The sequence below is a fragment of the Rhamphochromis sp. 'chilingali' genome (genome assembly GCF_963969265.1).
Source record: "Rhamphochromis sp. 'chilingali' genome assembly, chromosome: 7".
Classification (NCBI taxonomy): domain Eukaryota; kingdom Metazoa; phylum Chordata; class Actinopteri; order Cichliformes; family Cichlidae; genus Rhamphochromis; species Rhamphochromis sp. 'chilingali'.
Genome location: NC_137934.1, coordinates 1,741,166 through 1,758,140, shown reverse-complemented (window position 1 = coordinate 1,758,140; position 16,975 = coordinate 1,741,166). Strand labels below are relative to the sequence as shown.

The following is a 16,975-nucleotide window of genomic DNA, read 5'->3' as shown; positions in this document are numbered from 1 at the left end:
TTTCTGTGTACATTTGCACATATCTTAATAAATCACTGCAACTGTTTTTTATTTCCATGCAAAGTATAAAGAAATAAGGAGTGGCTCACTTTTGCAAAGTAAACCAGCCAAAGGTTCAGGCGTTGAAAGACTGCCAATTATTATGCTGCTCCTGCACACCTGAAGCTGAGCTGGATCTAATTGGTAGCGCTGTGCGATACTGCAGGGCCAGTATTGCCGATACCAATACATGTAAAATATAAAGGGAGCTTGTATAGATGAGAGCAGTGTGTCCTGACTTATATGAATCAGCATTAGTTTTTTAAATTCTGAACACATTTTAATGACCACTAAATCACTGTTAACACAACAAAAACACTCCACTGGTTTTGTTGCATTTTGAAAATTAGACGCGACAGTTAACACAAAAAAGTTAAGACATTTATCGCACTAGATTGTTCCCCCCCCCCAAAAAAAATAAAAATAAAATAAAAATCCAACACAATTTTAACACAATTCAGTGCTACATGCTGAACTTGGAGGATTTAGTATCGATCTCATTGTGCTAGTATCGATCTCATACCAATACTAGCGTTGGTATTGGTACTATCGGTCTGCCCACCTCTACTAATTAAACCGAGTGGAGGGCACAAAAACCACGAGCAGCGCTTAGTTAGAAATTTGCCAGTGGAGCTGAAGGTAGGTATCACGTAGGACCACATTAGGAGCCGGCTAATGTTTTCTTTACCTGGAGGGTGTGCAATTTATTCATCTTTTTTTAAGGCAGTACAGGAAGTCTGGTTGATAGCGCCAACCACCTTCTAAGTTATGTATTGATAGGTTACTCATTTTTAAACCCTCAAAGTTGTGACCATCCACAAATGCTTAATGTGGGCTTTAGAAAGAAAGATTAAATAAATGATCGAATCCAAAGGTTAATCGCATTAACAGGCTGTTTGGGTGTTCAAAGAAGTAGTTCCCTTATTTGAGACCTATTTTTAAGTCCGTAAGTTTGAGGCATTTAATTTTTCTCGGCTAACTTAAAGATGGTGACTGAATAAGTTGGCACAATTCTCAAAAACACTGAGTTAAATCTGTACGGCCCAGATATGTAATTATTCCCCCTTCCTTAAACATTTTTGCCCGTTGTAGTGGAAACGGCACAGGTGTTTTATCTAACGAGGGTTTCGTGAATGTTCCGAGCTCTAAAGGTGGACCAACGTCTACAACCACCGTTGTTTGTGCTGTGACATGGTTTCCTTCTTTTCTTCCGCATCACCAGGTCTGTCTTTGAGATATCTGACTTATGTGAAATAAAATCTTGAAACACTTGTCTCGTTTACTTGGCTTTCACACGGACCATGAAGGGCACATTCAGGTGTTCTGGAATTAGCTTGACTCCGTGTGTTTAAGGTTCTGGACATGTTCGGGGAAATAAATGAATAAATAGCCAACATATTGTCAGCTCCCGTATTATAAACGGAGAAGTGTCCGCCTCAATCCCTTTTCGAGTGGAACAGTGACGGGGTTCGAGGAAAACGGCCGTATATTTGACTCGTTTCTACGCTCGCCGTGTAGCGGAGACGTTACGAGTCGCTGCGAGCCAACCTCACGCGAGATTTCGCTGCTCCTGACCGATTCAACATGGCGCCGTAGGAACGTTGTTATTGTTCCGTCGCTCCTGCTAGCTCTCGCTGTCCGACTAAAACTACGTAGATAAAAAAGGCCGAACGCTTTCGTGCGGGCATGAAAGGAGCATCTGGGGATAATGTTAAGATCCACCGGCTTCTTCCGAGGGATTGACTGTCCGTTTTACGCGGAACACAGCGAGGGCCAAGGCGGCAGGAATGGGTGTAACAGACCGTACTGTCACTTCAGGCACAGCCAGCAGAGACGGCCGTCCTACGGAGCACCGGCAGATGTTAAAAAGCAGAGAGACCTTCCCTCCGCACACAAAGGTGCTCGGCATTATTCTGTCAGTTACTGAATGGACCTAAATACGTGTTTGCACAGTTTGTAGGACGAGTGTGGAGTGGCACACGGTGCTGTGGACGTGTGGGAACTGGCAAATCACAACCAGAAGCCCTGGCAGACGTGTTATTGTTTATATCGTGGATGCGGAGTACATTAAAAAAAGAAAACCAAACCAACCTTTAAGGACGTGTAAAATAACCGCAGGCAGGAAATTGCAGCAGCGCACATATTCTGATGTACTGCTACAAAATTAGAATATTGCACACATGACTGCACAAAGCGAGGCGTGAAAAACGGGACTGAAGCACCAGATGAGGCGGTCACAGAGCTGTTAATATGAGCTCATGTAAAGCAGTGAGGGCGAAAAATGTTCTACTGCACTTGTAGCAGAAGGTGAGGCGTTCATGACCGATTCGCTCTCCAGTAGCTGTTCTGGTCTCTACAGTGTGTTCAGAGGCGTTAAAAAGACGGTGGCACATTCTCCTCGAAGAATGCTGCTCTGCATCCTACTGGACTTTGTTATATTATATGGTAATAATGAGCATTTCCAAGTAAACATTTAGGTTTTAAAATGGGGGGAAAAGAAAGCAGAAAATGTTTTAATTAAATCTGGGCGCGATCACATTCCCACACTTTGCTCATTCCTTTGCCTGCTCCCTTCTTTTCCTCTTCCCTTCTAGCCCCGTCTTTTACCTGCGCTATTCCCTCCTCTGCACATGCGCAGATCACTTTGTATCCAGTCTGCTCGACCTGAGCTGTGGTCATTTCTAATCCTGTCCATCAGCATCCGGCCACCTTCAGCTCCCAAGCCACACATCATAGCAGGTCTCACTAACATCTACTCGAGCATGCACACGTTTCACTCATCCACCTTCATTCTCCACTGTTACACCTGTCTCCCTCTCATTCATCGTGTATTCTGTCCTGCTTCTACTGACTCTGATTCTTCTTCTCTCCGGAGTGTAGCTCCACCTGCTGCTAACTCTCACATCCACGTCCCTGTGCAGTTCTCCTTAAACCTTTAACGCTTCCATTACAGAGCCTCTGAAGCTTTCTGTGCCATTTGTGTCCATATTTAAACGTCAACTCACGTGGTGATAGTTGTGATTATGCCCTAGTTTAACTTGATCTAGCCAACTGCATCTGATGGGAAGAACTGTATCTCGCTCTCCTTCCATCAGTCTAACAGTGACCTCACCGTCTACAAATATTTGACTACATAAGGCAACAATCATTTCCACAGATTGAGTGAGTGGCCTGTAAATTATTGCAGGAACAGTGAATTTTCTACATACAGGGACAGAGAAACAGCTGCAGTGTGAATGCATCACTTCCTGGTTAATATTTGACGTGCTTAACGAGTTGGTTGTATCCGGTCATTTCTATTTAAAATGCACACAGTAAATGATCACTTTTATTCTTCCCTCCAGATCAAGGCTACGATCCCTTCAATCCTGAAGTAGTGAGACCGCAGGAGCAGCAGAATGGCAAGCCGGCTGCCTCGGGCGACATCAGTGGCGCCTTGGAGCTGGTCAACAAGGCCATCGAGGAGGTCCGGAGTCAGGTGGAGCGGGAGAAGAGGAAGCTCTCTCGGATTGGGGACGAACCGTACAATCCCAGCGAGAACGCCAGCTTGTCTTCGTGCAAGACGGACACGAGTAAAGCGGCGGGTTCGCACTTGGCCTATGATCCCGGGAGTTACCAGATCACATCAGGAGGGTATAATCCCACCCCTGGCTGCAGCAAGTACACCTTGGATTCAGACAATCAGGGGCACAACAGCAACTCTATGGAATATGTTCCCACGTCGCTGAAAAGGCCTTTGTCTCGGACACACTCGCACCAACCTCCTTCTCCTCCTCCTAGCCCAAAGCGTTCGAATAGCACGTCCTCTTCAAAGTGCAAATACACTGTGGATAATTCTAGGCCATCCACGGACATGGAGTACGACCCGCTGTCCAACTACTCGGCTGGAATCGCTGTGAAAAACAAGAGGAGTGAGGGCGCTCGGCCCGTTAGGACAGAAGGCAGCAAGGCGCACAAGCTGTCGGGCTCGGAGTTTTCCGATGAGGACTATGTCGTAGCTGCAAAAAAGCCACGGCAGCAAAGCGTAGACACAAAAAAGTACACCTTCTCTGACTCTGATGGGGAGAGCTCTGGGGCAGAGTATCGCCCCACCTCGCTTAGCAATCTGCAGCAGAGAAAAGCCGCCCACGGCTCAGACTCTTTTGGGAAGGGGAGAAAAGGGAGTGGTGAAAGTTTGCTAAATGCACTGATGCAGAGGAATAAGCAGGACTCTGACACCCAGGAAAATATTAAAAGAAAGGACAGCCCAGAGAAAAAGAAGAAAGAGGGAGGTCAGACTAGTCAGGAGAAAAGTAGCAAGACTGAGAAACTACATAAACTTGAAAAGGGAGCAAACAAATCATCCGGTAGTAAGAGTAGCGTCAGCAGCAGCAGTAAAGACAGAGGGTCGATAAAAAGCTCAAACCAGGATTCGGCGAAAAAGGAGAACAGGAGTCACGACAAGAAAGACGACAGGAAGAACACAGTGAAGGTTAAGACGTCGGATAAAATTCGCAAGGAAAGCAGGGACGAAAAGAAGAGCGACACCAAGTTGAAAACTTTGGATAAAGTGAAAACGGACTCAAGCAAGCAAGATAAACATGCAGAAAACGGCGCGAGGGAAAGCAAGAAGCCGAAAACATCAGACAAGGAAAAGGAACAGAGCAAATATAAAGAGCATCCCCACAAAAACGGGAAGCTCGATGGTATTAGAAGAGAAAAAGATGCGAAAAAAGTTAGCAAAAGTGGTTCTAGCAGCAGTAAAGCGAGCCCATCGAACAGCAAAGATAAAGCGAGGCAAAGCGTCGGCGCTTCGAGTGTAAAGAGACAGAGTTTGAGTCTGAGCCACGCTGATCTGTTTGGAGACGAGAGTCCGGACGAGGCCGAGCAGATGGAGGCGGACTACGACGACGAAACCGAGGAAGTCCTGGTGAGGAAATCTGCCGACGCCTTAAAGAGGACTCGTCTAAACAAGAGGAAAGCGTCGGAGCTGACTCCGTCCTCCTCGGAGGACGAGGGCGACCGCGACGTGGACTGCAGCAGGGCGGGCAGGGACGAGGTTGACGGCGTCAGATTTGACCTGTCCGGTTTCCAGGACGATCTGGACTTTGACTCGGATCCCATGGAGGAGTGTTTGAGGATCTTCAATGAATCCAAAGACGTGAAGAAGGAAGACAAGGGAAGGCAGGCCAAGCAGGTGCTGATGTCTGTCGCGCTTTAGCCGTTTCCTTTTTTTTGCTAATGAATTTCCTTTGATTTCAATAGAAATGTCGTGTTGTGCCCTCTCAGCAGCACTCTAGGGACTCAGAGGAGGAGAAGAGCACAGACAGCACTTTAACCACTCTCTTCCCTGGTCAGAAGAAGAGAGTCTCTCATTTTGTTGCCAAAGGAAATGTAAGTTTCTTCCAGTGTTTTTGTTTTTCCCGTCCTATAATCTCACAGTCAGGACCGGCAGCAGGTGTCTCTGAGGTTGCTCGTTATATAAAGAGTGAGTTTTGTGCACAGTGTCGCACAGAACTACAGTTAATCATCTTACGACCTGCAGGCTTAGTTTAATGCTCATCTTTGATTGGGATATGGAGAAATAACACGTATTGCACAGTGTAACCTTTGACCCGGCTTTTCTTGCTGACGAGTCCAAGGAGACATCTTTAAATGTCTTTGATCAAAACCCTGAAATTTTACTATCATCCGCTGTAAGAAGAAATACAACAAAAACAACATAAAAGCTATAAAGGTTTCAATTTACATGTCCCTAAACTAATGAACTACTTTAAGTAGAGTACTGGCAGTTGAATAGTGCCTCTACCTGTTCCTATAACACCAATAATATTTGCATACTAAACAATAGGTTTTTTATGAGGGGTTAAACTCGATAGAAACACCACAATAGAAATAGAAAAACACGCGGCATAAGTTTGACACAGCGAGGAAGCTACAGTAAGAGGAGGAACGGGAGGTTCAGGGCTTCTTTGGCTGAGGAGGAGTTCGTCGTTACCACTTGAAGTCAAATGTTTGCGGCTCGTTCACGCTTCTGTTGTCTCTGTTCTTTAAACGCCGGAGTCACGGGGAGGCCAGACAGCAGACCTCGCCTCGACTCCGTGTTATTTCAGTGCAGGTGTGAGTTCAGGAAACGCGGCGGGCGAGGAAGTAAAGAGCGAGAAGGCGATCTGAGGCTGTCGGGGCTTTCCGCTCATGATTTGTCAGTAGTTAGCCAGTAACTGCTCGACTGGGCATTTCCATACCTGTGGTGACAAAATGGTCAGCAACAATTTGGGTGATCTAATCAGCAGGTGTCAGCTGACTTTGAAGTGTAGCTTTTTTTTTGATTGCATCATCAGCTCTGTTCTGAGCAACCAAAATAACATTTTTCAGTTTTTTAATCTAAGAAATAAATTCGGCTTACATGTGGCAACCTGTGAGCTCTAACCTCTGACTCACAGTTTCATAGAGGAACTGCCTCCAGACTGAACTGTAACGGTTTGTGTTGTATGTACGTCAGCGCCTTCACTTTTAGATAAAACTTCCTGTTGTCGTTTTTCAGACTGATGCACCTTCCAGGACTGCGGTGCGGCCGTATAAGAGACCCACGGCCCAGGAGATCTGCTACCAGCGTATGCAGATGGCCCAACAGCAAGCGGCTCAGCTCTCTGCTTCGGTCAAAGCAGCCACACAGGCCTCAAGCCCCAGCTTCTCTGGAGAGAGGAAGAGAATAGCGCACCGTCCTAACCCTCAGATAGCATCCTCCAAAACAAGTACGAGTGGCTCGGTTTTCTTTGCCAAGAGGCAGAAATGGCAAAAATCTAAACGCTGACGTTACGTGTGTGTCTTTCTGATTTAGGTCCCGCAGACACTAAACATGCTGCAGGTCGCGTGTTATCCCCCAGTCACACCCTTCAGAGTGTCAAAGCTCAGACCACAGTCGGTATTTTGTCCAAGACCTCGTCTACCGTCACGCAGAAGAGGGTGGCGCACACACCCACCCTGAAGGTATCCCGAGCTTCCTGTAACCTGATGCGTCGGATAGTTTGCGCACGTGGCTTGAAGTCATTGTTCTCTCTCCGTTTTGACCTTTTCAGAGTACTTCAATGAGGCGTCCTGTCATCCCCACCGAGTTCGGGGCCAAAGTTCCCACCAACATCCGCCAGCGCTACCTCAACACTTTCATCGATGAATGCGTCAAGTTTTGCCCATCGGAGGACGGCGCCTTCCAAATGGCATGAACAGCACATTTGAAACAGCCTAGGCTGTTTTTGTTTTGTATGAACCATAGATGGTGAAAAACATGGACGTCGCTACAAACCTGCATTCTATCTAAAGACCACCAGATGGCGATAGCTGTGGTCCTGTAAAGCCCGTGGGGGAAGCGGCTCACCGAACACTTGTGTGTTCATTTTATGGGCTCAGTCACTCATATCGGGTCATTTTAAATAAAAAATTAGGGCTATTTTAAAAATCTTGATCATATTGTGTATGAAAATGGAACCGCACACTCGTTGCCTCTTTGCATCACTCTTGGTTTTTGAAACCAAAGTGGCGTTGGCGGTGAAACGGTCTTCACAAGGCTTTAAAGCGGGACTTGAGACACCGCCAATGTCGCAGTAGCTACGTCAGTCTTTTCTGCCCTCTGTGGTTCTGATGGTGGATAAAAACCGTTGATGTGCTGCAGCGGTGTAAGCGGAAAGTCTCGTTTCAGGCCCTCGATGAGGAGAAGCTGGTGTACGAGCGCAGTAGCAGTAAGAACATCTACCTCAATGTAGCTGTCAACACGCTAAAGAAGCTCCGGAGCAAGAGCAGCGCCAGTCCGTCTCCCGTCACCAGTAGGTCACCAGTAGGGGTTTCCCATACACGTTACAGTGGAGCTCTTTACATCCACAAACAACGACGTGAGTGCAGCAGAAGTAGCAGGTTCTCCATATACAGTAAACATTTGGTGTTTTTTTTTGTGTTTTCCCCGCAGAGGAGCCGGGGTCAGTAGCTAAAAGGAAGCCACAGTCCCACGAAGAAGTTCTGGGAGGTCGTCTTGCTGCCACAACCAGCTTCACTGTAAACAGGACGGGTAAACAGCAGGAGGAGAAACTCATCGGTGAGAGGACGAGTCCGATTTCACGCCGCTCTTTCTCCGGCCTTGTTAGGAACGTTTCCTTCCTCCTTTTGGTTTGCAGATTAAACATCTGATAAAGTGAAAAGTGCAGGACAGAGAAGCTGAAAGATTCTTTGTGTCAAGCAGAGACTTGTTTACTTGTTGAGGCGCTTTTACTTTTACCGCCAGCTACCTGCCCCGTGACCCGACGTCAAATGCAGCGTGTTTACGAGACTTTTTCTAAAGGGATCATTCACTGATCAGCAGCAACTAATAAATCCTGTGATATGTTTATAGAGCAGTAGGTAATTCAATTGAATCAGCTGTGGTGGAAATAATCATTAGATGTAACCTCAGATCGTCTGAGCTCATCTCGAGAAGAATCGCAGTCGCGTTCGACGATTGCAGCCGTCGTCCTGAGTTTTCAGCGTCTGTGCAAAGACGTCATTTAGGTGTGTGCGTCTCCCTGCAGGAGCCACACTGTACAGGAAGATGAAGGCGTACCTGATGACAGAGGAGCAGCTCCAGCAGCACGGATACCCGCGGCCGAACCCCGAGGCCGCCGGCAAGGCCGTCGTTTACAACCAGCCCGAGAAGAAGGGCGTCGCAGACCGTGAGTGACGCTCCCGCTTCTCCCTTAATCGCTGTTAAACTGTGAATTCATGTTAACAGCAATATGAACGTGATCTGCTCTTCTGCAGCGTTTAGCAAGATATGCTGTCGATGCGGCGCAGAGTATAAGGTCAACGTCAACGGCAGCTGCGTGCGGAAGGAGGAATGCAGCTTTCACTGGGGACGTTTGCGCAGACACAAAGGTGCGTTTGCTTTATTCATCAGAAGAGCATCCCATCAGTCTCCCAGTCGGCACCTCAGCCATCTTTGCCTTTCCCTTCTGCTTCTCATTCACTTTCTTTCATTTATTTTTATCTGCTCCTGTCTGTCTCCTCTCTTCAAGTTGCTGGAGGCTGGGAGACCAACTACAGCTGCTGTGCTGCAGCTGTGGGCGCTCCAGGCTGCCAAACGGCCAAGGTACCCTTAAAAGAAAGCACTACATAACAGGACAGCACACTCCCCATCTACATGTATTAATACTCCGTGTATTTAATACAACACTGTAAAGACTGAAATATCTTCTATATGTGGCTTTTTGGACCTTTCTTCATTCCTTTGGCAGAATTGCTCCATCTCATACAGGTTGGAGGGGAGCACTGGTTTTCTTCCGTTTCCAGTTCCTTCTACAGGTGCTTGATTGGTCCTGAGCTGGGACACTCTTGTGGTTTCTTGCTGGTGTGTTTCAGGTGTCTTGTTTAAGTTTCTTCTTCTGGGCCTGAAATCTTCGCTCAGACACTCTGTAGCTTCCTGCGTCCACCTTCACGTCTCTCACCTCGGGTCCCCTTCGCAGGAAAACATCAGCGTTGTGCAAAACTGTACCAACTGTATTCATGAACTAATGCTAGGCGCTCTGCGTCATCAACATACGCCTTTGGGAACTTTAACAAAATAGATCAGCCGTTGTTTCAGACCGCAGGACTTTTTCTTCTCGTGGCCTGAGTCGCCTACATCGAGCTGCCTTTCAGCCACTGGCAGCAGGCTGTTCATGCTGTCCTGTGTCTTCACTGTGAGAAGTGTTTGCTCTGATTTTTCCCGTGGAGCTGTGACCAAGACGTTTCGTCCCACATTAGTCAGATCCAGGACCGTTAATGTTTCCCATCATTGTCTTTTTTAATGTTGCAGAGATTTTCTTAACATCCTCACATCTGCGCTTTGACACAATCTTGTCTCACAGGTGTGACGACAACACCAATCGGGCATAACATTATGATTGTCTCTTCACCGCGGCGCCGGCTAATTTAGGGAGCAGTGAGCATTTTGTTGTGTCAGAAGCAGGAAAAATGATGAAGTGTAAAGATGTGAGTGAGTTTGACGGGGGCTGCATGACTGGGTCAGAGCATCTCCAAACTGCAGCTCTCGTGGGTGTTTTGGGTCTGGAGGAGTCAGCATCTATCAAAGGTGGAGGAAGGAACAGCGGTGGACCAGCGACAGGGTGATTGATGTATGTGGGGACTGAAGGCGGCCCGCCTGGTCTGAGTGACTTTAAAGGGTGTGTTGCTAACATCTTGGTCTGAAGCATCATAAACCTGACAGCTAAAAACGGTTTAAAGTAATAAAGTGTGCATAGATGTGTATAAAGTGCAGGTATGAAAGCACCTGATAAAAAGAGCAGGCGTGCACGTTCAGTTTCTTTTCTTTGTTTTTCTGTCTGAATGTCAGTAAAGTTTTCACCTTTGAAGACAGATTCCTCGTTTGTGTCTAAACTTGGCTGTAACTGAGAGAAATAACAAGGAAGCAGCAAAGTGCCAGTCGTGATAAGAACTGGTTTGTGGTCATGGTGCAAAGAATCCTGCACATTGCACGTCTCCTGCCGATGACCTTTCCGTGACCTAAACGCAAACTCGCAAGGTCGAGAAAAGACGAGAAGAAGATTTCTTGCTGAGAGCCGCGTTGTTCAGAATCTACTCGCACAAAAGTACCTGATAACACGCCGACGGACGTGTTTGATGAGAGTCCGCTTTGTTAAAACTACAACGTCCTGCAGATGGACTACAAAGGTGCATCTTAGATAGGCGGAAAGCACAACTTCGTTACCGGGGTTGGAGTTACTTGTTGCAGCTGTTCATCCTGCTGCGCCTCCGGCCTTCATTAAGGCTTCTCTGCGATGCCTCCAGCTTTTTAACTGACGGCATAAATCATACAAGCTCATAATCTTGATTTATTAAGTCTCACCCAAGGCAACAACTTCATAAGACGTGGATTTTATTAAAGCAGCGTCGTGTTCAGAGTTCAGCGGTGGGTTAGAGGTCGGTTCAGAGTGAGATGGACACGAGTCACTCATGGTTTCAGTTGATGTGTTGAATCACAGCAGGGCGCTGCATCGATTCGACCTGCGGGACGGAAACACCGAAGCCCCTTTGCTTAATATCTGGAGAATTTAACCAGCTCTCATTACGGCTGCAGTGCAGCTGCCTCCAGGTCGTTTCACTCAGAGACTTTTGTATCGTCCTGCTCTTATCTAGCAATGGATTAGCAGGAGTTGATAAAAAGCCAGCACACTCGGGGACTGATCTGCTCTTTATAGAGGTCGAATTGACCTTTTTAATACCTTATGTTACATGTATCCCTGTTTATTTACATATGTACATATTACTAAGTTTATCAGACCTAAAACGGTTCCTGTCCCCACAGCAACACGTTCAGGACGGGCGTAAAGAATCACTGGACGGCTTCGTGTCGACCTTCAGCAAACCTCTGCCTCCAGATGGAAACGCAGGGGTGTTTGCTCTGGACTGTGAGATGGTGAGTTCACCACCATCTTCAGTTTTGTGCGTTTTTATAGTTAATTTATTGAGTTTATTGTTGATTTATACGTAGTTTCACCTGTGAAAACTTGGCAAATAATTATGCTTTTATGCTTTTTTTGTTACTTATATGTTTGCTAAATAAAATCTTTATTTCAAAGAGAGTCTCTTGTGTAGAAATGATGTTGTTTCTTGTCATTTATTCATTTTTCCCTCACCTGTGGAAACAGTGTTACACAAAGCAGGGTCTGGAGCTGACCAGGGTGACGGTCATCGACTCAGAGATGAAAGTCATCTACGACACGTTTGTGAAACCTGAAAGCAAAGTGGTGGACTACAACACGCGGTGAGTCCTGAGACAATATATCAGCCGGCTTTTGCTGCTTAACTAAACCAACAGTGATCTCGGGTCTGATTTTGATCTCGTGTGTGACTCACAGGTTTTCGGGTGTAACGGCGGAGGATCTGGAGAGCGCCGCCATCACCCTGAGAGACGTTCAGGCCGTGCTGCTCTCCATGTTCAGCGCTGAATCCATCCTGATAGGACACAGCCTGGAGAGCGACCTGCTCGCTCTGAAAGTGAGTCGCTTCTTCACTGCAGAAAATGTAAAGCAGTTTCATTTTTCCTTTTTCCCCTTCAGCCGTCCACCCAGCTGTGCAGGTTTCCTGAAAGTCTTGTGAATATCATAACTCGAACAGGATTTTATATCGTGTGTGCATCTGCTTGGAGGGTGAGAGGTAGCGCTGGTGGAGGACGTCCTCCCTCTGCTTAAAATGTATTAACTTAACCCCACGAGGTTTACCAAACGGTCACTGCAGTGAGTTTTTTAAAAGCTATGATGTCACAGCGTGGGTGCTTTCCTCTCTGGATTGCAGCTCATCCACAGCTCGGTTGTAGACACGGCCATCGTGTTTCCTCACCGCCTTGGTTTGCCCTACAAGCGTGCCTTGAAGAACTTGATGGCTGATCACCTCAAACGCATCATCCAGGACAACGGTGAGAACGATGTCATTGATTTCTTTGTAATTCTTCATAAAAATTGAGCACCGCAAACACCGGTGTTTCTCAGCAGCATCTAAACTGATCTGTGTGGAAAATGACATGAATGTTGTTTGAATTGCTCCGATTTAGTTTGGACGTTTTTGGAAAATTAGGAATGGGGGTGGAGCCTGTGAGGGCTGCGATGTGCACGGTGTCACACACGGTGTTTCAGGATGAAAAGAGTAAATTGCTGGTAAATCTTTAGGGGAGGACGGCTCTTCAGATGGATGCTGCTCCAGTCATTTTATGAAGTGGGTGAAATAATAGTTAAATGATTCAATTATAACAGCAGTTTCATGGGAATGTAGTAAACCTGGAGGGTCCAATAAAATGAAAGTGAGCAGCTATAAATTTAAACTCATGAGTGGAAGCTCATCTCACACAAGTTTTAATTCTGCTGGTGAAAAAGACAAAGTGCTTCAGGTCTAACTGATGTGACTGCAGTGTGACCGTGTCACCAGCAGATGTCGCTGCAGAAGCCCGAGTGTTTGGGGAGAAATCTGTGTTTTTGACCTGAAATACAAACGTCCGTCTACGACAGCAACAGCTTCACGTCCTCAGTCATCCAGGTCACGGTGGCAAGAAGGCACCTGGACTTTGTTTTGTTGGTAAAGGCTTTTCAGCAAAGAGGCTTCTTCATGTCTGAACACTTGGTGTTCACAAACCAAAAAGAAGTCCACTTGCCTTCATTCCAAGTACTCAAGACTCTTATTTGTCCACTGTGAACGACCATCTTTGAACAGAGGGCGGGGCCTATGACACCAACTGTCTGCCATCGATAATCCAGTTCTGAGATCCTTCCCAGACGCCTCAACGCCCACTCACATCCTGGGCCCTTTGACCTCAGGAAATCACATGATAGGGTGGGGCCAGGTTTCCCAATGGGTTCACCTGAAACCCTGGCTGATTGTGACCCACACCCGTGTTCACACCTTGGCTCGTGTGATTAGGTAGAGGATCATTAGGGGGTCCGTTGTCCCTCTTGGTGATTTACTCCCACAGAGCTTAAACTCTCCACCATTTGACCTTAGAACTGAAGAAGCTTCTCGGATGAGAGGTGAAACGTCTTCAAGCAGGTTAAACAAGTCCAGACGCTTTTCTCTCCAAGCTCCTTAGACTACGATGACCTGGATGACTGAGAACCTTCACAGAGACTCTTATTTTTGCTGTTCTTCTAGCAGATTTTCATCCTGGCCTTCAGTCATGAGTCAGTTGACTTTCTTTGAAGAGCTGCTTAAAGGGATTATTTTACTCATTAAAGTCACTTTACATGTGTTGAGAAGTTCTGAGAGCTCTTTGCCTCCGCTAGCTTCAATGACGGGAAACGTAGGAACAAACGGGGCTTAAAAAGAAGACGATGTTACTTCTTTGTTTGTAACTTGTGCGTGTCTTTTCAGTGGAGGGCCACGATTCGAGCGAAGATGCAACTGCCTGCATGGAGCTGATGATCTGGAAGATCAAGGAAGACGCAAAGGTCAAAAGATGACCTCTGACCCCTCTGCTCTGTTCTTCAGTATGATTTCCTGCTTTCATGCTGGTTGCAGGCGGACAGAAGTTCAGGAGGAATGCACTTGCTCTCACTAAGAACCTGTGGTCAGAGGAACGGGGGAGGCGGGGCGAGGGGGGGGGGGGGCGTTGAGCAGAGTTTGACATTTTAATCAGTAAAAGGCTGAGAGGTGATGATGATGATGATGAGAGGAGCTCGGTGATGATGCTGTCTACTGTGTTTGAGATGCGAGCTGTCAGCCCCCCTCAAAGCAATAGGAGCCTCGATTAACCATGTTTTCACTCGCGGATTTTTCTTCAGTTCTAAATAATGTAAGTTAACACATATTTCTGTTTAAGGCCTCAAACCTACTCATAATTAAAAACCGCTCCACGGGAGAACTAGTTAGAAAGTCGGGTCGTTGTCCACTGAACGTTAGGAATTATTATGATATTCATGGCAGGCTGTACCTTCGGCCTAAATTGCACTATAGAAATGCTCTTGTTGTTTAGGGCCCAAGTCTGAGTACCTCATGTGTGTCGTAACGAACGATGTGTTACTTGTTCTTAGTTACATTTAGGTGCTTTCAGCCGTGTAAATGCGCTTCTTCGCGTGGCACCTAGTTTCCTGTCGCTGGCGCTCTGTTTATACGGCGTTTCTAACAGAGATCGTTTTGTCGGTTGCCTCTCAAACCTGAGAAATACTTGATTGTGTCGGAGGGCAGAAAACAAAATAAAGTCAGCCTGTTTGGTTTGGTGTAGCTGAAGGATTCTCTGTGTTTTAGTGTCCAGGCACAACAGTGACGATCCACCGCTGTCTCTGCGTGAAGTAGAACCACAGGAATAGTCGTGCCAGCAGGTGTGACTTTGTTTTTCCTCCGTAAAATGACTCAATTATGTTCAGTTGTTGAACTAAGCCTTGGTTGTTAACAGCAAACAAATCTCCGTTTAGTGAGCATCAGCGAACCTGTGCTGTTTATGTTGGAAATGACTGAAAAACTACCAGTGCTGTAAATAAGCAGTTTTCCTTTTGTATTCTTTTTTTTTTTTTTTTTTTTTTGGTGGTTTATCTTTTTCTATTAAAATCTATTAGTTTAAACTAAATGTTGCTCTGATTTCTGGCTCCATACACACCCGTACACCTGCCCGTCATGAATCCTGTGCTGTCCTTTCCTAATGCTCCTGTCATCGTAACACACCCACGTCACCAAGCAAAATGAATCCAGTGAAATTCCCAGTCGGGAACCGGCCAACACCCAGGGAACGTGGTAGAGCGGGACGCTGGCGGGAACTCTGTGCAGCTGACGTCTGGGCAGAAATGATGTCATCGAGTCACGTCGACATCGCGTTTCCAGCAGCTGAGTGTTTCAGGAGGCGGACCCAGCATTGGGGTGGTGGAACAAAAATTAAACTTGCAGTGTCCTAAAAATATAAAAGTTACTTAAGCTTACTTACTTTTAGGAGTCAGTTCATGTGAAGATGAGACTTGTGAAACTTCTCCTGTTGCTGTTGAATTGAGTGTGACACCTGTGATTCCTCTTATTTCTTTTAAGGCTGTTATTTAGAAGAACCCCTCTGTGAACTAGAAGTGCTGTTCTCTGAATAACAGTCAGACCTCGACATGATTTTTGGCCTAAAGAAGTTTGATTGCGAGGTTCCTCTCCCCTTTAGTCCAACCAGAGGTGGCTCCTACATCACAGAAGATCTATTCTCAGGCCTCACGTGTCGCACTGGTTTAAGTATCCGGTTGAACCACTTGTGACATCACTATTTAGTGTTAAACTGAACACACACACACCTTTCAGTGCAGCAAAGCTTAAACTTCCAACACATAATATTCTCAATCCTGTATTTTTTCCATAAAGGGGACTTTAAAGTGTGATACAGGATGTTTTCATTATTGTGCGTTTTCTCGAGCAATGTCTCATTTTAAGCTTGATTTAACAAACTGAGCTCGACATTTCGACAGACAGGGAAGAAAGAAATCATTTCCATGATCTCTCGAGCTGCTGAAAAGAACTTAAAAACAATGGTAAATGTAAATATTGCTTTACTTGTCCCTAAGGACCCCAAAGCACTTTACACAACCAGTCATCCACCCACTGGTGATGGCAGCTACATTGTAGCCACAGCCACCCTGGGGCGCACTGACAGAGGCGAGGCTGTCAGACACTGGCACCATTGGGCCCTCTGACCACCACCAGTAGGCAACAGGTGAAGTGTCTTGCTCAAGGACACAACGACCGAGACTGTCCGAGCCGGGGCTCGAACCGCAAACCTTCCAATTACGAGGCGAACTCCCAACTCTTGAGCCACAATCACCCCAGGAAAAAGGAAAGTTTCCTGCTTAAAGTTTGCAGCAAAGTTGTTAAAATGAGTTCAAACAGCGAGGGGCCACTTCCACTTGGATCCGTCACACAGGTGCTGTTTGTGTGCACAGCAAGTGCTCGAACTTTAGATTTTGCAGATTCTTGCTGAATTCTTGCCGCTCTGGACTTTTAACTTGTCGTGGGTCTCTGCCGTTGTTCAGATCAGAGGACTTCTTCCACCGCAGCTGCACAAATGCTTTGTGACAGTGTGACAGCTTTTTCTCGGGACAGGCCCGGGCCTCTTGCAGGCTATATGTCCCTTTAAAACAGCAGGTGCAGCCGGTTTAAACTCTCCTCTCTCCAGCAGATGTGTAAATCGTAAAAAAAAAAAAAAAAGATAAGAGAGAAATGCTAAACTGTGAGGCCCATCCTTTCTTCAGTGTGTTTGCCTATTAAGCTCCTCCCGTCACATGTCAGTATGCATTTCCCCAGGCCGGGCCACGGACCCCAGGTATTAAAAGAGCCAGTTAGCAGGGATCAATACCTACACAATGTTCCAGTGACAGGGAGGGGCCTTCCTAGTGTTTATTGAGTGTTCCAGAGATTTCGAACATGTGGAGCAAAGCAGCTTAGAGGGGTCGTCTTCATTATCAAATTCGATCAGTGCCTCTCTTTCTCTGTC

General features: G+C 46.5%; 1 protein-coding gene across 2 annotated transcripts; it reads left to right on the top strand.

The window, feature by feature from the left end:
* The first annotated feature begins 1,617 nt into the window (after positions 1–1,617).
* On the top strand, positions 1,618–15,043 carry rexo1 (REX1, RNA exonuclease 1 homolog). Of its 2 annotated transcripts, none has more exons than XM_080886244.1 (16): positions 1,618–1,937; positions 3,384–5,215; positions 5,311–5,412; positions 6,563–6,773; positions 6,860–7,008; positions 7,098–7,235; positions 7,715–7,838; positions 7,979–8,104; positions 8,574–8,714; positions 8,803–8,916; positions 9,057–9,130; positions 11,345–11,455; positions 11,688–11,803; positions 11,898–12,036; positions 12,334–12,454; positions 13,897–15,043. In XM_080886244.1, exons 1-16 carry the CDS (start codon positions 1,748–1,750, stop codon positions 13,983–13,985), a joined length of 3,777 nt encoding a protein of 1,258 aa, XP_080742370.1. In that variant the 5' UTR covers positions 1,618–1,747; the 3' UTR covers positions 13,986–15,043. The 2 variants fall into 2 exon arrangements, with proteins under 2 accessions (XP_080742370.1, XP_080742369.1); XM_080886243.1 differs by having other exon boundaries at positions 5,308–5,412; positions 13,897–15,042.
* The last annotated feature ends 1,932 nt before the right edge of the window (positions 15,044–16,975 follow it).